This window comes from Rhagoletis pomonella, unplaced genomic scaffold (assembly GCF_013731165.1).
Source record: "Rhagoletis pomonella isolate Grant_MI unplaced genomic scaffold, Rhpom_1.0 Rhpom_scaffold_00010, whole genome shotgun sequence".
In the NCBI taxonomy this organism is placed as follows: Eukaryota; Metazoa; Arthropoda; class Insecta; order Diptera; family Tephritidae; genus Rhagoletis; species Rhagoletis pomonella.
In genome coordinates, this window is record NW_023458564.1 from 19,292,916 (window position 1) to 19,319,044 (window position 26,129).

General features: G+C 34.8%; 2 protein-coding genes across 2 annotated transcripts in view; both read right to left on the reverse strand.

The window, feature by feature from the left end:
• Window positions 1-9,142: 9,142 nt before the first annotated feature.
• Window positions 9,143-9,726, reverse strand: LOC118746536 (putative uncharacterized protein DDB_G0283051). The gene is made up of 2 exons (XM_036480381.1): window positions 9,697-9,726; window positions 9,143-9,625 (listed from the first exon to the last, which is right to left on the reverse strand). Exons 1-2 carry the CDS (start codon window positions 9,724-9,726, stop codon window positions 9,143-9,145), a joined length of 513 nt encoding a protein of 170 aa, XP_036336274.1.
• A 62-nt stretch (window positions 9,727-9,788) lies between these two features.
• Window positions 9,789-26,129, reverse strand: part of LOC118746127 — a 34,376-nt gene continuing 18,035 nt past the window's right edge. Inside the window, exons 3-4 of the mRNA XM_036479913.1 lie at window positions 16,500-16,622; window positions 9,789-10,084 (exon numbers count right to left, since the gene is read on the reverse strand). Coding sequence (XP_036335806.1) covers window positions 9,896-10,084; window positions 16,500-16,622 — 312 coding nt within the window. The 3' untranslated portion in view covers window positions 9,789-9,895. The remainder of the gene's footprint in view (window positions 10,085-16,499; window positions 16,623-26,129) is intronic.

Genomic DNA, 26,129 nt, shown 5'->3' on the forward strand with positions numbered 1-26,129 from the left:
TAGTTTTTTACTTGTATCTGAACCGCGCCCGTTCTAATAACTGAGTGTATTGACCCACTTTTTTTAGCTAGTACATGCTGGTTGTTTCCGCACATTTGGTTTAGAAAAAATTGCTTTAAAATTGGCTTGGTTTGTATGCGACACCCCGCGAGTAACCGCGTATAAAAAAGAGTTCGAAAAGGTCCACAAACATATTTAAATATCGGTAAATACATATTTGGTAACAAATCGCTTTTTTATATGTTAAATGCATATATGTAATACTTCTATATTGGCAGTAAGCTAACTTCTCAATGTGTAAGCATTCCGAAATCAAAGCGAGATAGTCTAGTACCGTTTTTGTCAATGTATTGTGTACTTGAGTGCCGTTTTTGTATATGTGTTGTGTACATGTTTATTTATAAACGTATGTGTTCCTTGTCTTTCGTACGTGTTTATTGATATATCTGTACTGTAGTGTTTTCGGACGGTACTAGCTCTTACTGCCAATATAGGAGTATTACATATTTGGTTAAATGGATGTTAATTTTCATTTAAATTTAAGTAAAATAAGAACATTTATCGAAAATATATGTAGAAAAGCCACATGTCCAATATATCCAGAGATTGCTGTAATTTAGAAATAATTAGCCTTTTTGCTTAAATTACGTGTGGTTACTTTATTTTTTGTTAAAAACATTAAACATCCCACCAAAAATTACCTTATTCCCTTAATTCAAATGGAATTTAATTTTTAAATAGGGGGCTACATGTAGATCTGATAGCATTAACGATACATGAAAAACTGATTTTATGAATTTGGAAAAAAAATATTTCAGGAAGTGCAAAAAAAACTCACATTTTTATTTTCTTCTTCGAAAGTTATGAAAACGTACTTTTAAATAGAAAAAACATAATTTAAATATATATTTTTTTCTTTCCATTAATAGCTACTATTTGTTAAATTTTTAAAACAAAGTTTTTTGGAGTACTGTCGACACACCCTGCGTTTAGGTTTATTCCAAAATATTTATTCTTACTATCCATATATATATGTACATATATGAAAATAAAAAACGTATGTATTTTTAATATTTGCTTCTTGAAATCCGCGTGTAGCTTTACACCATTTAATTGACGTTAGAGGCCTCCTGGCGGCAACTCTTTTATTTTATAGGGAAATTTCGGTCAACATTTTTTTAGTGGATAAATTAGTAATAGTAATAATAATAGTTTGGCCGAGCTTCTCCTCCGATTTTTGGCGTGCGCCTTGATGTTGTCACACAAAGCGGAGGGACCTACAGTTTTACGCTGACTCCGAACGGCGATTGTATTTTTATGAGCAGTTTTTCATGGCTGAAATACACTCGGAGGTTTGCCATTGCCTGCCGAGGGACGACCGCTGTTAAGAAAAAACATTTTTCTATATTTTTTTGCGATGTTACTTTGACCAGGGCTTGAACCCAGGTGCTGATGAGTGAAAGCGCGCAGGGCTTACCACTACACCACAGCGGCCGACACCATTTACCATTTGACTTTTAATAAAATTATGACATTTCATCAAATTCATGCTACCTGGTCACTAGTAAAAATATTTTTTTTTTAAGCAGAAGAAACCGACATTTTTGCCAAAAATTGGATTTGCTCACACAACCTCTTGGCTCAAGCCTTATCCATTCGTCCTGAAATATACTAGCCAGAAATGCGATTGCTTTATAAAAAAGAGAACCGTTTTGAAATATGAGTGTTTTTACTCTCTAGAAAATAATTTATGCATGCTCGCATACGCAGTTTTGTATTTTGTTGATACGCGGTTGTGTACTTTATACGACGATATGTTTAGGGAGTCGGAGGGGACGATATGTTTAGGGGTCTGTTCAAGGCGACTTCAGGTTTTTTGCATACATTAGAAACTTTAAGTTCTAAATTTGTGAAAGCTAATTTTTTGAAAAATCTGATTAGAAATTTAAAAGTAAATTTAAACCAAAATATAAAATTGTTTTATTTGGAAAGAACATTCTTTAGAATTAGATTTTTAGATCGCAAGATTGCATTCAAAATGGTTTTTATTATGAAATGAAAAGACCAATTCCGATGAAGTCTTCTTTAATAGTCCATATTTTATATATTTTTACTAATAATAGTGCGTAAAGAAAATACCAAGCACTGATAATGGTTTTTCATTTGAAATATTATTACATTGGTATAAGTATGGGAAGGAAAATACTCCGATTATCGTTTTAATATTATCAAAGCGGCAAGGCCGATGATAATACTCACAATGTATGAAACTTCAAAAAATTGTATTATCCTTCAAAAGTTGTTTATTGAAACTACCTTCCTTTTTGTATCATGGAAAATGATATTGGGCGCATTTTAAGACGTAGCTGTTTAGCTCATCTGCTACGAAACTGATGGCAACTGTTGAACCCAACAATTACGTCGTAGAAACGGCTTGATGAATATGCTGCCAAATGAACAGCTGATAAATCTAAACAAATGAATTTGCAACAAATAGAGATAGTTGCGCCGATAGTATTTAGAATTCAACGCTGAGCTGCCGCCGTGTTGAAAAAATCGTTCAATGTTACAATGAATTAAACAGTGTAAAATTATATAGCAAACATCTTAAAAACATATATTTATAAACGTAGTATTATTATAAAATATTTTAGTTAATTTATCACTTCAGTAATATAAAAAATAATAAATTTGTTTTGCAACTGCCACCTGACAAAGCGGCTTTAAATTTAATATAAGCGGCGTAAGTCATTTCGATCAGTTGTTAAGGCTAATCCCAACACGTTGAGTGCAGGTAGCGTAAAAATTTTCCGCTGGTAAAAAATGGCGCAAATTTGCCAACTGTTGGGCTGAGCTTAACTACTCAACTGTGCGTTTCTAAGACAAATAGCCAACGGTCGGGCAACTGCAACGTCTAATAAACGCGCCCATTGACAAGCGCTTACAAATCGAAATTTCTGTCATTTAAATACTGCATGTGCAGGCATTTAAACCTGCGACACACAGAATTGTAACCGATATATCTACCTACCTACGGCAGTCAAACGCTTTTTTGCTTTTAAATTCACATTTTTTATACATACTATGTATGTGACAATGAAATCAATTACACTCATGTGGAAATCAGTTCCCCTCATGTGGAAATCGTATTAACACAGAATGCGATGATAGCTTTTATTTGATAAAATTTCTTTACAAATAATTTATCAACAGAATTGGGCGGTTAGTCTTGAGTCGAGTTTCAGTAGGCCGAGCACTGGTTAGTATATGCATGGAGCCGAACACGTCGATAATGATGCTTAAACGGAGATTAGTGTTAACCAGACATTGAGTAACCGGCCCTTAATATACTTATGCACGCACATACATACATACCTACTATGTACCTACTTGTATGCATGCATACTGTATGTACACATCAGTGATGGAAAATGAGTGTGCATTGAGCCATTTTCGGCCATTTTGGATTGATTTTCGGCACTATTTTTTCGTAACTCAGTGAAACTAATATATACTTCTTTCGGATCCGCAATTAAAAATATTTTTTTTTTACATTTGATCGTGATTGATGTGCTTAAACTGATAAATGTTATAAACATAGAAACACATGCAGAAGAAGATGGCCGAAATATTTCTTACTAAAGAAAATTCTGCAGAAAATGAAATTAAAAATGCTTTGAAATTTAAAGCTAAATTTTGCCAAGATTTAAGAAAGAGCACCTTGATACTGCAATTTTAAAAGCCGTTACGGCTTTCGGGCCAAAGGCAGTAAGCTCTGATGATACGAATATCATTGATTTTGATATAAAAAAGTACTGCGTTATAATAATATGCACAAACAATGATCTCCGTGAAAATGAACAAATTTACTAAATTATAATTTACCCTGAATTCCAAAATGTAAATATACAAGGAATCAGGTCTTCTCATTTTCTAGACCACAGCATATGGAACTGTCCAATATCCGCAACAATGCGTGAATGCTAGTTACAAGTTTGTGCAAGCTGGACATTGTTATCTGCAAATACTTTAGGAGGACTGATGCTTTATATTTTTACAATTCGTAATTCAGGGTTAGTGATTGAGCGATGATTTTTGTTTATACGTATTTTTTTTTTAACTAGGCATACTTTCGGCTATGCAGTTTTATGATTCATTTCGTCGTTTAAAGTACAAAACCGCGTATCGTTATTCTGCAAAACCGCGTAACTGACATTGGCTGCCAAAAATTGGATTTGCTCAAACAAGCTCTTGGCTCAATCCTTATCCATTCGTCCTGAAATATACTAGCCAGAAATGCGATTGCTTTATAAAAAAGAGAACCATTTTGAAATATGAGTGTTTTTACTTTCTAGGAAATTATTTCTAAAAATTCACATACGCGTTTTTGCATTTTGTTCATACACGGTTTTGCACTTTAAACGACGATTTAATTCGTGTTGATTTTTGGGACATTTTTTCGTTGAAGGTGTTGCACTTTTTCATCCATACTCAAATTTTTTGTACATCTAATATGTATAAAGAAAATGCAAAAATAAAAAGATATTGAAAATTCGAACTCTTAGCCGCACTGGCACTTTGTAATCCTTAAATTTAATGGACTATAAAATTGTATACCCGAAAGTTTTCTAAAATATCTGACAACAATGTTCTAAATTTGCATGAACATTTTTCTTGGAAAGTTTTAAGTTTTAATTTTTATGGTTTTTGTTGTTGCGTTTTTTTGTTGTTGCATTAAAGAAAGGTTTTCCTATAGATTTCTGTTTTCTTACATGCAATAAGTACCTCTCGACGATCTTCAATTTATTGGCACATTGACCTGCATTTAGGCACATTTTTCCGGAGAATGCGGCCCAATTTCAAATTTTGATTTTCCATCACTGGTATACATATACATATGTATGTACGTAAATTTAGTTGAGAATGAGAGCAAATAATGTACGCGCTCTTTGACCAATATACTCAGTATAAAATATATATATATTATACTGTGATCAGTGATCACCTGCGTCTGTTTCAAGTTCATATGTACCTATGTATGTATGTATGATCCGTACACATAGCACAACAAAACCCAAAAGCTTTGTTTTTACTTTTATTAGGCCTAAAATTATGCTGTAAAACTTGAATAGTGGTTCCCATTTATTGCACGAATTTGTAATGTATTTGTTAAGATTTTTGGCCAAGTAGGAGTCAGGTAGTTGGTAATTAAATTTTTTTTTGGGGATAACTGAATTGACCTGAAAATTATACCTTTTTCAACAAAAAAAATAAATCTTCCGAAAAAAAATCAAACTACATATCAGTGCAGATTTTGTAGTAGAATAATTTCTTTTTTTCAGTAGTAATTGTATCAATATAAAATTTTGACATTTTTATTTTTAAAAATCGTCTCTGTATATGATCACTTATAGCGACCATACTTATGTGAAATAAAGGACATTTTTTCACAATAATTTGACCCTACTAACAACAAATTAAAATAAACGTTAATTAGGTGATTCATACGCATGAATACATATGTACAGTGAAAGCTCTCATAGCCGACCGCTGTAATAAGCGGGCATCTCCTTTAAGCGGACAAATTCTTGGGAATGAACAATTTTTATTTATTTTTTTCAATTCAAAATGCTCTCCCATACGTGGACTTTCCGATAAACGGACGCGGACACTCAAAAATATCCAGTTATGAAAAAAATATCCCATAAGCGGACGCGAAGCTCTAAGAGGTGGTCAATTTTATTTAATTTTTTTCAGTCAGATGTTGACTCTTGCGCTTGTGCATATCGTCGGTGATACTGCAAAGTGTTCTGTCACTTGTTACCTCTGGTGCTTAATTGATCTGTTATCTGTATCTGATCGCTTCTGGCAATTACTCGTTAGAAGCAATACATTAAAATTATTTATTCAAATTGAAATAGTTTCCAAATCTTAAATTTGGTTTTTGTTTGGTTTCCTGTAACTATGAAAAAGTTTCTGCGAAGTTCATAATAAAATAGTTTTCAACGAAAAATTGACTCAGACAAATTTCAGGAAAACAGCCTAAAGCGCATCCGTTTTACAACCATTTTCGATAGTTTTCTGCACATACGTTTCGGATGAACACTTTAGTGATCTGAAAAACGTCCGAAAACGGATGAAACATCAGGTTTTTATACGGAATTGTTTCTATTTTCGGATAGGTTTCCGGATATTTTAAATCAATTGAAATATACATACATACATAATATGAACATACATGCATACATATTTATTATATTTTCTTCCCTTTTCTTGTGATTAAATATTTGTCTGTTCTCAAAAAACTGCTCAATTCACACACGGCATGCATATTGTGTTTAATGACCTTCGACGTAGCAGTTACAATTACTAATTTTCAATTATCCATTTTCTTGAAACAGTTGTAATTTTTTGCTGAAAAGTTGATATCTTATCGCTCCAGTTTTCCCGTTTTGGTCATAGGACTGTCTCCTTCTAACACAAAAATTTCAATCCAATTCAAGTAAAAAAGAGGCTTCTTCCAAACTGCAATAATATTTGAAAAAGTTAGAGCTATGGCTAGGTTTTTGGAGGATAAAGGTTAACGAGAGCAAGTGTGTTCAGACAAAATTTACTCTGAAGAAAGAATCTTGCCCACCACTAAAAATTAACAGCAAGGCTATACCACAAAAATATAGTGACAAATACCTTGGGATGACACTAGATAGAATACTTACCTGGAAAAAGCATATAGAAAACAAAATTTCTCAAGCGAAACTAAAACAAGCAAGCCTTCAATGGGTTAAAGGACACAAATCTAAATTAAGCCTAGGTAACAAGATGTTGATTTTTAATATGATGAATAAACCATATTGGGCATATGGACTTGGGCTTTGGGGCACAGCGTGCAAATCCATTTTGAAAAGACTTCAAAGACTGCGGTCGAAAATTTTACGCACCACATGCGGAGTACATAAAAATACTAATATTCACATAGATCTTAATGTAAATACGTGCATGAGGACATAAGAGGGCTAAGCACCAGTTACTCAGTACGGTTAAGGAACCAACCAACTCGGCTGGCAAGAGATCTTCTAATGAGCCATATAATATATGTGGATATCCGCAATATATCAATGCCGGCTCTGGAACTCGTCCTTTCAGACCGACCACCCATCCCCAGGGTCAGTGCGGCTGGGAAACCTGTCCTTTCCGACCAAACATAGCCTACTGGATTGTAATTACTTAAATATGCAATACCGCGTATGAAGATAATGCAAAACCGCGTATGTGACGTTGCATAAATTATTTTCTAGAGAGTAAAAACACTTATATTTCAAAATGGTTCTCTTTTTTATAAAGCAATCGCATTTCTGGCTAGTATATTTCAGGACGAATGGATAAGGATTGAGCCAAGAGCTTGTGTGAGCAAATCCAATTTTTGACAGCAAACGTCAGTTACGCGGTTTTGCAGAATGACGATACGCGGTTTTGTACTTTAAACGACGATATACAGATCTCTTAACGGCGTGTCTTTAACAAGTGTCGTTCTACTGCATAAAACCTAGAAACTGAAAAATACGATGGTTTTCCTTTAAAAAGAAGATCAACAGAATATTTGCCACCCGTCTGGCGGGATATTGTGTTCTGAAAATGATGTTCTACCAAAAGATCATCGGAATCCATTGACAGAGGTGGTTTGGATTCCTCGATCTCCCAGAATTTGTGCAGTGTATGATCTACATCCGAAACCGTAATATGCGAAGAGGTGGACGAAATTTCTGAATCTGTACGATCCACAAGCAGTTATATTTCCGAATCTGAAATTTGAGTTGGCTTACTTTAAATCTAGGGTGTGATACGATTTCCGGCTCAATTTAAAATTAATAACACAATTTTTAATTCAATTATATCGTAGCTGGATTAATGAAGTAGTGTAACATGCAAAATATAGTTTTGGGAAAAACGAATTATAAGTTTTTATAATACAACCGACCAAACCTAAACTTTACATGTGCGCTTCTTATTCAAAATATTCACATTTCAAGTACACCACACTCCTTAGCTAATAATTCACAAAAAATATGGTTCATGTTTACTAGGAAATGCCATTTGAGCCCATTTTTCTGAAAGCATCTGCTTATACACTATTTTATCTTTGAACATTTTTATATGAAATCATTGTACACTATTTTATTTATTTGCATACTCAGAAAAACTAATTGATGTATGTCGATATTACACTGTTTTATTATTCACATTTTGAAGCTGCCTGTGAAAGTTAGCAGCAATATAATGAAGTACTCTAACGTTATTTTAATATTACAAGAATTTCTTTGGGATTTTGTTAATAATAGTCCAAGTGCACCATACACTATTTGTAAACAATTGTAGTACCTACACTGTCATTATAAAATTGCGTTTTTCGCGAATAAGTTCGTGATCCAAAAAGATGTTAAAGAGAACTAAAGATTTTTATAATAGATTAAGGGATTGTCTATGATTATCGAATAACAGTGCATTTACACTATTTCTTTATTCCAAAATGGTTTCAATGAGGGGAAATACATTCGGAGGTTTGACATTGTCTACCGAGGGCGACCGCTATTGGAAAAAGTTTTTCTTGAGGTATCGAGCTCTGGACCTACCTGGACCTACCGAGTGTTAATGCGCACCTTAAATCACTCGATCACGGCGTAGTAACTATAATAATACTTAAGGTACTAGCTCTAAGTATGCATGTGGAATATATGTATAAAACCTTGATTAAAACGCTTTCACAGTTTTGATTATTAAATTTGTTCCTTATCACATTATAAAACATAAATTTTAATTTAATTAATTATCGCATATAAAAAATGTATAAAAGTTCACAACTTAGTGCTAATAAATCAATCCATCAATAAAAAATACACAAAGAAAACAAAAAACAATTTCGTGGCTCAAATATCTGGACAATAATAACTCATCAATTTCGCCATACACATGCGTTTACATACATATGCATTTAAAAAGCTGATTAGAGGACATTGGAGCATGGGGCTTAAAATCAGAGGCACTTCAATTTAAGTTCTACCCATCGCTTTCGTCATCAGCAGCACCAACGCCACCGTCGGCAAGATCATCAAGTTCATCATTCACTGGAGTTAGCGATTAGATGCATTTATTCGATGGCCTCGATTATTTCATATTCCTCATCCAGTGAATGGTCGTAGTCGATGTTGTATTTGTTTTTGATTTTACTCTTGTAGTCTTTAAGTTCATCATTATCCACATTATTGGCATTGGTTGATGTACTTTTATTCTTGTTATGCTTGCCCTGCGAATTATTGCTGTTGCGGCTATTGCTGTTGCTGTGATTACTATTATTTCGGCTGTTCAAGTTGCGACCATTTGATGATACACCACTTTGGTTTGATATACCGTAGCCGATATTATTCTTATTCTCATTCCTTTTGCTATTGTTATTGCTCTTATATTGATAGTTGTTATTTTTATTGTTGCTATTATTATTGTTGCTGTCATTGTTACTATTTCCACTACTATTTTGAGAGTATTTGATGTTGCCTCTAAAACTACTTTTTGGTAAATTATGAGTGGTCAGCAATGAGTTTTGGTGTAACTGTTGCTGATATTGGGATTGTGGCTGTGGTTGAGATTGCTTATTAAGCCGTGTTTGTGTTCGCGCAAATTCTGATCCGGTTAACTCACTCAGGCCATTAATTTCGCGAGCATCATAATATGCATCTTCCACATGAAATTTTTTGGGCTTCCTTTGTCTTTGTAGTTTTTGATGTTGTTGTCGTGAATATTGCAGCTGTTGCTGTCGTTGCCGTTGGTTTGATGGCTGTTGGGTTTGATAATTTTGATTATGTTGGCTTAATAAGCTGGATTGATTTATATGATTGGCCTTATATCAGAGGTACTGCTGAGGATTCGGTTCGGTGGTTTGGTATAGCTCATCGTTGTTTTTGTACAATTGTTCAGCTACTGGACAGTTAACATTCGTCCACCAATCACAAACGCGTACTGCTTGGTTGAAAACGGTGCCGTTGGGACATATAAAAGAGTACTGATGGCCAGAGTGCAGACACCAATGCCAGATCTAAAAAAGAAAATATATTTTTTAAGGAAGATGAAAAAGGCAATTTTCTATTTATTATTTGTTTCAACATTGTTTTTTTTTTAATTTTTTATCCTAAATTTGGGAGTATAAATAAAATAGTTGTATTAAAATTTACCTTTTAAAAATAATTAATATCTTTTCTTAAAAACGTTTACATTTTACATTAAATTCGATAACTACTTGCCAAAGTCTTTATTTTTACATTAATAAAATTTTAGTGGACATATTTAAAAACTTTTAGTGTCATTATGTCATCTGATTGTTTCACAATGCATCTAGCCAGGACTATTACAGTTTTCTATATCGGATACAATTATTTATGATATATTTCAGACACTGAAATTACAATTTCGATATTGTCTTTGTGCATGTCTATCAAGTAACTTGAAAACGGAATATACTTTGGAACCCATGGGTCTCATGACTTTCAGAGAAATGAGTATTATCTAATTCTAGTATATTTCGATAATATCGTTGTATCTGTGGGTAAAAACAAATATATTTTACTGTTCAATACTGGAAGGGGTGTGAAACAAAATTGATGATTTATCTCGTTAGTATGAAAACTAGATTCACAATTATTAACTTATTGAGCGTTAGACCCAGGGTTCGGAAAATATCATTTATGATTATTCGTTTTCATTCATTTATGAGATTTATCGCGATCGATAATATTCCAAATCTATTTTTGCATTCTTTTATCGCGAGTGAAAAATGCAAACAAATTTATCATCTCTTACATTCGGAATGCGATTGAAAAAAAAAATTTCCGCTGCTTTTCATTCGCGATCGAAAAAAGCAAAGAAATTTCCTCTCGGCCTCTCTTAAATGAGGAAAACGATGCAAGTAATCCATTCGCGATCACTCACAACAGCTTATCGCGATAAACTCATCGCGAAAAATTTTCAACGAGGTTCTATGGGAGGTATTTTTCGCGTTTGTTTTGGGTATACAAGAAAATACTTTTCAGTTGGAAGGAATGTATTAACCCTGCAAACCATTTCTTCAGAGTATTCTGAATCGTAAAGAAATTTTAACGAATTCGGAAAGATCCCATCCGATTTTTTTCCGTATTTTCTAAAATGAAATAAATTACGCACACTTCCATTCTTTTACGAAATTTCGGAAGAAAATCGGTGAAGAAATGAAAATAATGCTGCTATGTGAAGAATTTCTTGCACACTTTTTTCATAATTTTCTTTATTTTTCGTACAGAAATTTCTTTACGAGTTCGTGTCAACCACTTCATATAATTTTCTTTGAAGATTCGGAAAAAAATCGTTACAGAAATCAGATACTCGTAAAGATTTCGTTAAGATTTCGGGAACTTTGGTTTGCAGGGAATATACACAAATATATGAATGAATATATGACACCTCTTTGAGGTAACATTTTCGAGTGAAGAAATCTGAACTATGCATGATACAGAAAAGAAGGTAGTTTCATTTAATGACATTCGTTGTTGTTGTTAACCAATTGACTTTTAATAAAATTATGACATTTCATTAAATTCGTGCTACCTGATCACGAGTAGTAATATTTTTTTTAAGCAGAAGATTTCATCAGTCCACTTAAAGATGTCGAATATGATGAACCTGAAAATTAATGCATAATCTCAAAAAGAGGGTTGACGAAACTAGGTTTCAGAACGGGTGAAGAAAGTGATCAAAATTATACTTATATATATAATATGAATGGTGCTAATTGCTTATCGGAGGGCGGTCTGCGCAAGACGAATTCAAGTTCTTTGCATACATTGCAAATTTTATATTCGAAATTTGTTGAAGTTAATGGTGATACGCTAACCACAAAGCCTAATTTTTTGCAAAATCTGATGAGAAATTTAAAAGTAAATTAATGTTATTACTCACTTGCAAGTTTTTAAAAGTAACAGTCGCTGATATTCTTAAAACGGAGCTCGTAAATCCATCTAGGTCTTATAGAGAGTATTGCGGGAACGACCGAAACCCGCCGTCAATGAACTTATTGGGCCAAATCTTGGAAATGACTCGCGAGAACGTGATCAACTCTCACCATCTATTTGTCGACTTCAAAGCCGCTTTCGATGGCACTAAAAGGAGTTGTTTATACGCCGCGTTGTCTAAATTTGATATGCACGCGAAATTAATACGGCTTTGTAAAACGACGGGAAAAAACTCTCCGAGCAGGTTGATCCAAACGGGGTTTAACTTATTTATTTATTTATTTATTTAGTCTATGAAACAATATTTCTTACAGACTAGTAGATAAATGGTTTTGCTAATGCTAGTACAATATTAACATTACTAAGTATTGTGAAGGAGATTCAAAAAGCTTGTTTTGTCATAGAGAAATCAATTATGAGTCTTTCCGATAATATATTAAGTTCCCGCATAGATCTCGCCAAGGGAGCATTATCGGCAAATCTTGTTTAGACATTGCGACTCCCTTTCATGTGAGTTCTTTAATCTGATGTTGGAGAAGATAAGAAGACCTGCGGAATTGAGCCCCTCAACTACAAGAGTGAGCAAAACCCGCGAAGCTTTTTTGTCTTTTAGAGTTTGGGTAAGGAAGCGGAGCGAATGAGTCTGGTGGTAAACGAGGATAAGGCAAAGTATCTCCTGTCATCAACCAAACAGTCAGCACATTTGCGCCTTCGCTTGGCACCCACGTCACTGTTGACAGTTATTATTTCAAGAAAGTAGAAAATTTCGTTGACTTGGGAAGAATCACCGGGAGAATCACTGTTGCCAAAAAGTACTACTTTGGACTAAATAGTCAATTGATAAGTAAAGTCCTCTTTCGTTGTACAAGAATCACACTCTATAAGTAACTCACGCACGGGCTGGCATATGGTGCAGAAGCATGGACAATGAGAACATCCGAAAGAAAGATTTGCGGAAGATTTAGGGGCCTTTACGCATTGGCGAGTACCGCAGACGATGGATGAGCTGTATAAGCTTTACAACGGCATGGGCATAGTGCATTGAATTAAATACAGCGGCTTCGCTGGCTTGGCTAAGACGATCGAATGGACTTTGACGCTCCAGCTATGAATGTATTCAACTTTAAACCCGCTGGTGGTTTGCAATTGGCGTCAGTTGGCACAGAAGAGAAACAAGTGGCATGCTTTGTTCAACTCGGCCCAAATCGCTTATGCGCCATATAAGAAGAAGAAGAAAAAGAACAAGAAGAAGAAGAAAGCTAGGCAAGCAAATGAAAGGAATTCTCTTTTACGAGAAGTTTTATTTAAGTGGCACGGGAGCATGATGTAAATCTGGGCCAAAAAATTTCGTTATATGAAAGATAAATTACGTTGAACAGCTCATTTTCTTTTTTAAATTTAGTTGTTGTGAGGAGGAAGATGGAAGTTTTATTCTTCACTGAGGAATTTTTGCGAACTTTGTCCCAAAACACACTACTCAAAAAATCAAGCGAGGTTTTAAAAATAGGAACCAGTTCGAAAGCGCCCTACTTTAGAAAACTTATCAAAAACGCCCTACTTCAGAATTTTATTAAAAACGCCCTATTTCAGAATTTGATTTAAAAACCTCCTATCTCAGAATTTGGTTAAAGAACGTCCTATCTCAGCTGCCGATTCAAAAATGCCTTATCTTAGCACATTTTCAATGTATTTTCAGCTGAGATAGGGCGTTTTTGAACCGAACTCTGAGATAGGGCTGCCGAGATAGGTCGATCCTCCACTCAGGTGGCGAAATATTTTTCCTTACTCCAATCACAAAAAAAAATTGTTCAAATAATTGTCGTCCCAATGTACCAATCGTGTGACACTGCCTTAACAGTTGGTGTAGGCTTCTTAAATATTTCAAACTCATTTTTACTGTGGTATATACTCACAATCAGGAGATAGTCTTTGTGATACCACGAAAACTGAATGGAGACCATTATTTGGTCTTACGAATGCTTTGGTATTACGAATGCTGCTAACTTCGTCATCCTCTTAACAGGTAATACCGGAGGGATCAGTTAAGATTATTAATTTTACTGCGTGTATACCAATCGCACAATGGCATATCCGAAGTCTTCCAACAGTAACAGTTGAAGCTTTGCAACCATGGAGGGCTCCTTAGACTACTCTAGGCTAGAACGATCTTGCAATTGCATATGCCCTAGTTTTACCCAGCGCTCGCTGAGCTTACATGAAGCTCACAGTCCAAGAGTGAACCACAGGAGGACAGAGCCATCCCCAGTGCTCCATAACCGGTAATAGCGTTTTAAGTGTGCCTTATTGGAAAATACTATGAAATGGTTGATAGGGAGGTCAGACATTCTCTTACCAATTTCGAGCAAACCACCATAGCGTCCAGGGCCCCCTATAGCCGCCTGGCTAAGCCCCGCCTAAGTCGGTTTGCTCATAAATCATTGGCTCCACTAGCGCCCATGAAACGAACAATTTCGGCGGCTACAAACAATATCCACACGGTAGATGGGTCTCGCGTGTTAGTAGATGCTCTGAACGATAAGTGGAGATTGGGCTTCGATCACGGAATTCTAAGCTCGAGAATGGTGGTAGATGGTAACCAACTCTGCCAATGAATGCCGTTGATCACTCATCCGTACGCTGTCGGGTCCAGTGGTTGGTCGATGTAAGTTAAGACAGCGTGCATATTTTTCGGTTTGTTAACCGTCGGAATTTGTGTGCCATCGACGTAAGTACCTAGTTGAAGATTGATCTCTTTCGTCCAGGTGGTTAGACTCTGTATAGTGAAAAAGCGAGAATGTTTAGGGAAGTAACCGTTTACTTTCGAGTAGAGGTCATCAATCCCATTCTCGGATGCTAGTATCGAATAGTTGATATAGAAGTTAAACAGTAGTGGGCAGAGGACACCCCCTGTGGTACCCATTATTGGTTTTGAAGTTTGATCCGGAAAGGTTACTGACGAGTGTTGACCACTCGTATAATACGCCGACCCCCGTTTGAGTCCCTGTGGAACATAGGAAGTCTCAATGTCATCTAAATAGTGGCGTGAAATAACAGGCGGTATCAAACGCCTTTTGCTGGTCAAACGCTACTAGGACGGTTCTCTCACAAGGGCGTTTTTATGAACGTTTTAAATCTTTATGATCCGAAAAATCAAATCTCAAAATAGCGGTTATAATATGAACGCAAAAATGAAAATCTAAACTTGCGATACAAAATTTATCGAAAAAACAAGTACAGAAGTCTAAGTTCGGACGGAACCGAGCATTAAGTACCCGGCGCAATTATTAATTATAGTTTTTTCCACTTTTCCGAAAACTACCGCTACATGGTAAGCAGGGGTGGTTTTATCCATATTTCAAACATCTTCGATTCCATCGCCGATTTTCCAAAATTCCTTAAGAATACTACTTCTTTTCAAGGGATTTTTGTTAATATCAATTTTGAGTAAATTAGCGCCCTTAAATCTCGAAATATCGAAGTTTCAAGCATTTCTAAAATTTACCGTTATATGACAAATATGCGTAATTTTAGTCGCATTTCACAAGCACAATAATCATACCGAGTTTGGTACAAATTTATAAAACGGTTACCGAGTTACACATATGTGGTCATAAGTCTGCGATGCCACGCCGATTTTCCAAAATTTTATTGTAAACGTATTTTTTGCTAAAGAATTTTGAACAATTAGCTTTAGTATTTACTAATTTGTCGAAGATTTCTAAATTACCGTTATATGGGATGTGGGCTTGGTTATTGTCCGATTTTCAAAATTTTCAGCCATTTGGTATGTTGTACCAAGGCCAACTTGGTGGAGCAGTTACCAAGATATATACATGTAATCATAAAAGGGCGTGGCTACGCCCATTTTCCAAAAATGTATAATATTCTTATTTTTCGTCTAAAAAATTATTGCAAATATCAATTTTGAGGGAATAATCTTCAGTAGTTATTAAAATAGCGCAGTTTTCGTATTTCTGGGAGGTAGGCGTAGTTATTGTCCGATTTTTCCCATTTTCAATACCATCCGTCCATCGCCCGAAAGAAGTACACGTACTAAGTTTCCCTATGATATCTCAATCTTTACTCGAGTTATCGTGTACACAGATGGAGGGCCAGGCGGACGGACGGACGGACAGACAGTCACCGCTTAATCGATTTTTTTTTCATTCTGATCATTTATGTATACATTTGTCTATATCTATCTCGATTCGTTTTGCCTGTTACAAACAACCGTTATGTGAACAAAGTTATAATACCCTTGGGCACAAGCGCGCTCGGGTATAATAAAAATCCAAAAATAGCGATTATTCTTTCTCGTAAAATAAATATCCTAAAATAACGGTTAAATTTGATCGGCAAAATAGAAATCCAATTTGAACGATTAAACTATGATTTTTATTATAAAGATCATAACCACTACGGTCCTTTAATTTTACGTGTGTACGAGTATTTTATATTTTACGTATGTACCTGACAACGTGTCTCCGTATCAGCATAGTAGCCAGGAAGTCGGTTCCGGCATTTGAATGAAAGTCCTTTTGGCACCGATTCGTAGGCAGGATAATCTACGCCCGCAGTGTAGCCATCAACTTGCTGGAAGTAAAAATTAGAAAAAAAAATTTTAGAATAATGGCTTATTGCCAAGCTTAAGTTTAATATGCCATGTTACATTTTTTATAGTTTTTTGGACTTATTGAGGTATATTCTGGATTTTGTACGAATCGAAAATTTAAAATTTTTGTATAGACAATGATAGAAAAATTTCATGATTTTCGATTCGTACGAAAACAAGAATACGCCACATTATTTATGAATTATATGCATGCATGATCATATGCATGGGAGCATGTACATTGTATGGATGTGTGTATGTTTATTAAGGGTGTTCTAGTTTAAATTAAAAATCAAAATCTATAATTTCAAGCCATTTTAGCTAAACCATGATTAATATAAAAATTCGTTTTTGGAATGCGAACGGGCAGCATAAAAACGAACTACAAATTTTCCTAGAGCGCTTTCATATAGACATTTTTCTTGTATCTGAAACCCACCTTACGAATTTTAATAACTTTCAAATTAATGGGTACAAATTCTATGATACTAAGCATCCACAAGGGAAAGCCCGAGGTGGAACAGCCATTCTCATTCGTAACAGAACGAGCACTATGAATTAGAATCAAATAGTGGAGAGGTCATTCATAATATTGCAACACACATCGATGATCACTTGGGTGGCCTTAGTGTATCTGCTATATACCGCGGAAAACAATTTAATTACTTTTTCCCAAAGTTTGGCAGTAAGTTTATTGGAGCAGGAGATTACAATACCAAACATAAATACTTCGGGGGGTATAGATTAGAGCTCTAGATACCCCGGTATCGAGCAATGCGAGTAGCTCGATACTCGCTCGAAACTAGTTCATTGCTCAACTGCTCAAATGTTTGTTCAAAATTTTCGAGTTTTTGAACAATTTTATAAACAAAAGAAAATTTGTAAATTGTATTTGTCAGCAGCTGCTTTCTAATTCATGTTAAATAAATTATATTATTAAATACCAATGTAACAATCTTTGCATTATATATCAATAATTTGAAAAATTTAAAAAGTTGCTACCAAAAATGTCAATATAATAAAAAAAACATTGCTCAATTTACTCGAAAAAACTCGAATTGCTCGAGCTCATGCTCGAAAATTTTCGAGTAATGAGCATTGAACAAGTGTGCGAGTACTCGCGGCTCATATACCCGGGCTGTTTGAAAATGTGTGAACAAAATCGTGAGCTCTAGTCTAGATTGATTACACCACAGGTTATCAACTTATATAAAGTAATCTAGAACAGAGGATTTGACGTCTTGTCTACTGCCGCCCGATCTTATTGACTTTTGGGTAACAAATGATATTGCGCGATACCAAGCTAATAGAGAAGCATTATTTGATCTTTCTTTATATCACTCTCCTGTCTCTCAATGTTTATTACTTATGAAGAAAAAAAAATCTTACAAATAAGCGCACAAACTGGGTAAAATACAAAAAGTATGTCAGTTCGCATATTGACCTGCAAATTTTTATAAATTTTACTATTATTATTATTTTTAATTATATGTATGCATGAGCATATGTATGGGAGCATGTGCATTGCATGTATGTGTGCATATATATACGTATGTATTTATGACAAATAACGAAGTATTGCTCAACATACTTACATACATAAGTACGTATGAAAGCATCCACTTCGCGGCCTTCACTGAGTATTCAATTTTTTTGCATAATTAAATTTAAAAAATGTACACATAATATGTAATACAATACATATGTATGTATGTATGAGCGCCACAGAACCCTTCTAATGGGTGGATTTGTGGACGCAAATATGTAGTTTACATGACATGAGCGTGTCACTGAAACAATGGCATACGAATGTAGACATATGTATGTTAACAGCAATAATGGTAGTCCATAGTCGCAAACAGTGGCATAAGCCCTGTTCGCGTATGCACTATCCAGTAAATCCAGTACTAATTTTACTGGTTTTTTACTGAAAGTCGTTTTCGTACGCAAACACTTGCAAGAAACTAGCAAAGGTGGGGAAGATGAGAGAGCAAAAATGACAGCTTAACTTGCAAGCTTTACTGGATGAATTTTTAATAGCCACTAATTGCTAGTAAGAAAAAAACCTGATGGCATGATGCTTAATGTAATTCACATTACCAAAATAATTGTTTGTGGTGCTTTTAGAGCTGCAATTGACAAAATAAACCTATTTAAATGTATAATAAGATGGAAAATACTAGTTTTCTAAGAAAATTGCATCGGAAAATAACAAATTAATCAGCTGTTCATAAAACTAGCAACTTCTTGCTTGTTTTGCGTTTTCGTACTTTCTTGCAAATTTCACTCATTGGGAGTAAATATTGGCTTACTCTCCGAAATTTGGTTGCTGGCAAGTTACTGGATATTTTTTGCTGGAGAATACGAAAACACAACTACAGATAGTTCTATGTCATGTACGAGAATGCGATCTTTTCGATCAGGACTAAAACCTCAATCAATTTAAATCTAACTAAAAACTAGTAAAGAAGTATAAGTTCGGGCGAAACCGAACTTTATATACCCGGCGTAAGTATCAAATATCGTCGTTTCAACTTTCCCTGAACTAGCTTTGCATGATAAGTAGGGATGTTTACCCGACTTTATGACATAATTGAAACCAGGTAGGTACAAATCGAATAAGTGGTTACCGAGGTACACCTTTGTAGTTATTAAGTGGGTCTTATTTATTGTTATGGGATTGTTGTAACTATTAACTTAGAGTAAATTAGCGTCCTCATTGAAATATCGGAGTTTTCATATTTCTGAAATTTGCCATTATACCGGAAGCGGGTGTAATTTTAGTCCGATTTGAATAATTTTCAATAAATTGCTTTTCCGTATCAAGGTTATTAAGTGCACTGAGTTTGGTACAAATTGATAAATCGATTACCGAGATACACATTTGTTGTCATAAGTGGGCGGTGCCACGCTCATTATCCAAAAATTTATAATATTCAAATTTTATGCTAAGTGGTTATAGCAATCATCGATTTTAAGTGAATTAGATTAATTAGTTACTGATTTATCGCAATTTTCGTGTTTCTGTAAATTACCGTTATATGGCAGGTGGCTACTGAGATACAGCATTTCATCATAAGTGGGCGGTGCCACGCTCATTTTCCAAAAATTTCATAACAATATTATTTTTTATCACAATTCTACTCCACGTACTAATTTTCAACAATTTGCATCAAATATTTACTGAAATATCGCAGTTTTTGCAATTTTCGTTTTCCCCCATTTTAAATTGAATAAAGGGCAATCTACATACCAAATTTCGTTGAGATATCTCAATTTTTGCTCGAGTTATCGTGTACACGGACGGACGGACGGACGGACGGACGAACTGACAAAAATGGCTTAATCGACTTTTCTTTTCATTCCGATCATTTATGCATACATTTGTGCTTATCTATCTCGATTCGTTTTGGCTGTTACAAACAACCATTATACGAACAAAGTTAATATACACTTGTGCACAAGTGCGCTCGGGTATAATAAAACTAATTTTTTTTTTAGAATCTCATCGATAAATTAGTTAGCTTTGAGAGTGGAAGCACGATGCATTGATATAACAGGTAATCCATTCAAGTGCAAGACGTCAATATTTTGTTTTTAGATACTTCTGATGTAAGTATTTATGTATTCGATCGTCTGAAGTTCTCGACTCAATGGCAAAGAAAGCTGGTAGACCTTGATAATGGAATGAATGTAGCGCATTACAAATTCGAGATTCATAGCACTTTTTAACTTACATATAGAAGTATTCATTCACTCCCAAACTGTTTAATCCATTAATGAGCAAAATACATACTTTGGCTTTGCGCCTAGAACCAAAAAATACGAATAAATCAAAAATGTACATACATACTTATGTACATTTAAGGATCACCTAGCTTTTTAATAACAACAAACGAAATCACAATTTGGCGTATACATTTATACACACATGTAAGTGAAAAAGACATTACCTTCATTAAGTTTCTATAGGGTGGCGCCGAATTAGCTATATGGTTTAAATGGTTTATAACATTTTTATTTATGCGATTATTATATTTTTTTTGTTTTAATACAGTATATCTACGTACATACTTATATGTATATGGCTTGATGTTACAGATTAGTTGGAAGCTATTGTTATGCAATAAGGTTAATTGAATTTTTTGTTAAATGATTGACTGTGTAGGGTGGTAACCACCACAAACTAAATATAACCTATATGACTGAAACACTTGGATTCTAAATGTGATGTGTTTACACATACTTTAAAATTAAAAGTTTTAATGTAAACATTTTTTTTACTATTAATTATAGACTATATACACATATGTGCATATGTTATGAAATGTAGCAGTTGTGTTTTGTATATTTTTTTCTCAATAAAAAAAAATTGGTAACTTTTCTTAAGAAATTTTGGTAGAAAAAAATTTGGGTGAGTGGCAACCATGCTAATGAGGTCCTTGTTTGCAGGCAGTGTGACCGTTTTGATCCAAGTGGATCAAAACTGATACATTTTTCGATGAATTTTGGAGAGATCCTTTTTTTTCAATTTTGATACTTTTCCAAATACAAATGAAAAAAATCTGTAAATTTGTATGTGTAACATAACATGTCGTGCACCTGTGGCAACGTACATCCAAAAGTTCATTGTCGTTCTCTGAACGAACCTTTCATGTATTGTGATTCATGGTCCATGTCGAAAAACGTCAAAATGTGAACAAACGAACAGTATCATAGCGCTGCATTTTTTTATTTTCGCTATGTTCAATAACAAAAATTAGGGCTTGGTACTCGGCAATTCGGTGCTCGGTACGGCCCTGTTTCCACAGGAAAACACCAATGTCGTGATAACCATATACAAAATATATTTCCAATGGATACCGCCTTATTGCTCGACATCTATTGCAGGCAATTTGATAGTTTGACAGCCATATTTTCACTTGATAGAAAAGCGTGCTGGTGGTTATCTCGATGAAATATTAATATTAAATCAAAATAAGAATCTGTTCCCTATTGGATTATTTATGACAACGTTTTAGGAAGTTATTCAGTTAGTTTGTTTAAGATTTAAATGTTTTTTATCCCCGAAATTGAGAGAATGTTGTCTGACGGCGTCATGCGGAAAATGCTTATACAAATCTAGACATCAAAGTGCCCACACATAACAGTTGGTAGGCAATAAAAATTGCAAGGCGTAACTGCAACTGAAATTGCGCAAATCGCACTCGGGAAATAATTTCAACTTGCTCGCGCAATAAATGTTAAATTGTTTTGGAAAATGGTTTTTCATAAAAATTATTGGTTTTATTCCATGTTGATGCTTTGATACTTCAATGAAAAAAAAGTGATACATATTGATACATTTTAAGTTTTTTTTCTGCTACAATTTTTCACAAGCCCGCGGTCATAATGTTTGCCCTTGTTTGCTTACTCGCCCGCTGGCTGCTCAGCGCGTGCGCTCGTACTTAACGTACTAACGTAGTAGGGAGACAGTATTCTATTATTCTTGGTACTAACGAGCTAAAATGAATAAAATTCGTACTCTTGTCATGGGGAATAGTCATGGAAGTTGTTATACTCCGCAGATGAAAAGTCAGGTGGAAAGTATTAATAATTTGCACTACCTGGCGGCCTACTGGGTATTTATACATAGCACGTAAATACTGTGTATGTAGTAGAAGTACAATAGGATAGGAATGACAAACAATGCATTGTGCAAATTCGTTTATTTGCGCCTACTGAAAGCTACGGTCAAGTAATTAAAAATGCTGCGTAACAAGCACTTTTTTGATGATAAACCAAAGGCTTGACTACTGCAATTTGTCGTTTATTTATGCATGATACAGTAAACTCAATTTATTGATAGGAATAGCAGGGCTGTTCAAGATTTTATGGAATCATATAGATATTAAGTAAAATTTATGCAGACGATTGAGCTAATTATACACGCTCCTATTTCATGATCAATCATTTATGTTTGTGTGAAAAAATCAATTATCTCGAGAACGAAATAAATTTAAAGGTATTTTAAAGCTCAAGTGATGGCGAATAGATACTAGTTTACCTTGACCTTTAAAGTGATCTTCAACAATAGAAGTTCTGATTTCTATTTTCTTTTTTGACCTGAAATCAGTATGCAATGACTTTTTAAAAGTTTTTAAGTATATATTTCTGCTGTTCTTGCGTCAGAGAATCCATTTCAATGGTCGCAAGAACCGAAAAAAAATAATTCAAAGTTTTTATAAAAAGCTGTTGTTTTCTTCCTCTATTTGCCTTGAAAATAGCAAGCAATAAACCTGCTTTCAGGTAAAAATATTAATAATAATAAATAAAAAAGTGTGTATGCTAAAACAACTTGAGCAATGGTATGAATTGGATGAAATGCATAAATTCTAATGTTTGGGATTTCAACCAAAAATATTATGAGTTCCCGAAAAACGTTTATTCCATAAGTCCATGTTTTGGGGGAACATATATTTGAAATTTTGAGAACGAAGTTTTTAATTCTGGGCAAGACACATAATACGTAGCTTGTGCTATATCGCTAGCTTAGAGTGAAAAGTTGCCAAGTCTAATTTTAAAAATTGTACAGGAGGGGATATAAAACTTCAAGTGCGGGTTAAAGCAAAGAAAAACTGAGTAAGAATCAGAAGGATACGATCTTCATTAAAATATTTCTTGTTATTTACCCCTTTTCGGATTTTCGTTGCTTCTTTTGGACTTAGCAAATTTTCCTTTTATTGAATATAATCAAGAAAAAATAAAATCTTTTTCGAAATTATGTATTTTTGATTTCTCTAGCCTCCTGTATCAAAATATAAGTTTTCATATAAAGTGGACTTAACAACTTTTTACTCTAAGTTGACTTTGCATGTTAAATTTCACTGTATTATTTCATTCTGTACTTAAGCAAATAATTTAAAACTTTATTTAAAGACAATCCTTTATAAGTGGTTAACAAAAAAAAAAAAACAAAGAAGAATCGACAGCTAAATGTTTGGTACAGTTATTTCTTATCATTTAAGTATTATAAGTTCTAAATATGAAACACATCGGACCATAAATACGGATTTTCCAAATACCTCCGCTCCTGCGCCACCTATCGGGAAACATTTTTGTGGAGTTATTTCTACATTCCATATCGGACAATTAATAAGTGATTGTATGATTTGATTAGACTAGGTGAATCTTAATCAAAGCTTGTTAAAAAATAGTGCTTTTCTCATTTTCGTTCTTAATTAGTTGCCCGTAAATGTAGCTGCACATGGAGACATGCCACTGGCAGTTGCTACATATTTAGTAATAATACAATGATGATATGTGGTTGATTGAAAGCATCAACAACAAATGCAAAATGAGCATATTTACATATATGCTGATGAATATCGCTATTGTACTATTTTTAAGAGCTGTTGTGTTTTTTTTTTGCTTCTTTTGTTGTAAGTGGTACATTGTTTTGTTACCGTTTTTGTTTGCCGCCTGCTATTGCCCTAGTTGTTTCGAGTTCCGAATACACTATTTTGGAGTTATGCTTGAGTAAAAACATGTGTACTTACGAGTACAGAAATAGTATTACTCGGTCTTACACTTCAGCTTGCGTGGTAAGACCGAGTAATACTATTTCTTATTTGAGATGAAATTATTTCGGTTATAGTATTTTGATTAACATGATTATTGCCTACCCTGCTTGAAGCGATCAAACATTGTTAGATAGATATTTTAACGAAACTTAGTACTTCTTTTGAACGTAGGACGGACGGTATTGAAAATGAGAAAAATCTGACAATAACCACGCCTACCTTCTATGTAAGGGTAGTTTTAAGAAAAATTAAAACAGCGATATTTACGAAACTACTGAGGCGTATTCACTTAAAATTGATATTTACAATCATTTTTAGGCAATAAATAAGAATATCATACATGTTGGAAAAATAGGCGTAGCCACCCCGACTTAAGGTACGACCGCAGTAAGCGACGCGACACTGCAGCGGCACTACGCGAAACGGCGCGACACTTTTTGGTATACCGCACTGAAACTGCAGCGGCGCGACACAAATTTTTTTTTTTATTTGCGTCAAAACCTTCAAACAAGGGAAATACAAAATCTTTGATGAATCAGTAAGTAATGAAGCTAATTTATTCAAAATTTATGTTTGCAATAACTATTTTGCAAAAAATACGTTCATAACAAAATTTCGGAAAATGCGCGTGGCACCACCCACTTATGAACACATACCTGTATACAGGTAACCGTACGATCAATTTGTACCAAACTCGGAATAGTTATTCTACTAAAAGCAAAATTTTGACAATTTTTGAAATAGGAGAAAATCTTGAAACTTCGATATTTCGAAATGTAAGAGCGCTAATTTACTCAAAATGTATAAAGGGAGAACACACCAAAACTGCGACACTTTGGGAAGCTTATAACTTACCCAAAACGAATTCAATATTTTGAAATTCAAATACCATAAGTTGACCATGACCTTAGTTGAACGTAGAAGAAATTTCATTTGAATTTGATTCCTAGTTGAGTTAAAAATGGCAACCGAGCTAGAAACGAGACAAACCATTTTGCACGAGTTTATAAATGATCCGGCCTTAAGTACACGTAAAATTGCTAAAAAATTAAAGAGTGCACTATTCGACAGTTTGCAGGATTTAATCGGTACAAATAAGGGCTGACAGTTACGAGAAAACCAGGGAGCGGGGGTTAGCATGGTCAAAGTGATAAAAACAGTGCTTGGAAGGTCCTCAGTGCGTTTTCGCGAGATCCGAAGATTTTGTCGCGTTATGTTGCAAACGACAAAACGAAGTATCTCCTGTCAGCACACAAACAGTCAGAGCATACGCGTCTTGGCACCCACGTCACTGTTGACAGTTACAAGTTTGAAAAAGTAGACGACTTCGTTTATTTGGGAACCAGCATTAACACCAATAATAATGTCAGCCTTGAAATCCAACGGAGAATCACTCTTGCCAACAAGTGCTACTTTGGGCTGAGTAGGCAATTGAGAAGTAAAGTCCTCTCTCGTCGTACAAAGATCACACTCTATAAGTCACTCATCATGCCTGTGCTGGTGTATGGCGCGGAAGCATGGACAATGAAAGCATCTGATGAGGCGGCTCTGGAGTTTTCGAGAGAAAGATTCTGCGAAAGATTTACGGACCTTTACGCGTTGGTGATGGCGAATATCGCAGACGATTTAACGATGAGCTGTATGAGCTTTACAACGATATAGACATAGTGCAGCGAATTAAAATTCACCGGCTCCGCTGGCTTGGCCATGTCGTTCGGATGGACAGAAACGCTCCTGCTCTGAAAATTTCAACGCGGGCCGCGATGCTGGGAACAGAGGAAGAGGAAGGCCTCCTCTGCGTTGGAAAGACCAGGTGGAGAAGGACTTGGCTTCACTTGGCATTTTCAATTGGCGTCAGTTAGCACAGAAGAGATATGACTGGCGTGCTGTTTTGGACTCGGCCAAAATCGCTTAGGCGGTTACAGC

What these genes read in the sequence shown, in the direction of transcription:
- LOC118746536 (XM_036480381.1), bottom strand. Translation starts at nt 9,726, where the DNA reads ATGCATATTATGATGCTCGCGAAATTAATG. An exon ending in TGATGCTCGCGAAATTAATG is followed by an intron (nt 9,626 to 9,696) that starts GCCTGAGTGAGT and finishes TCTCAACCACAG; the next exon opens with CCACAATCCCAATATCAGCA.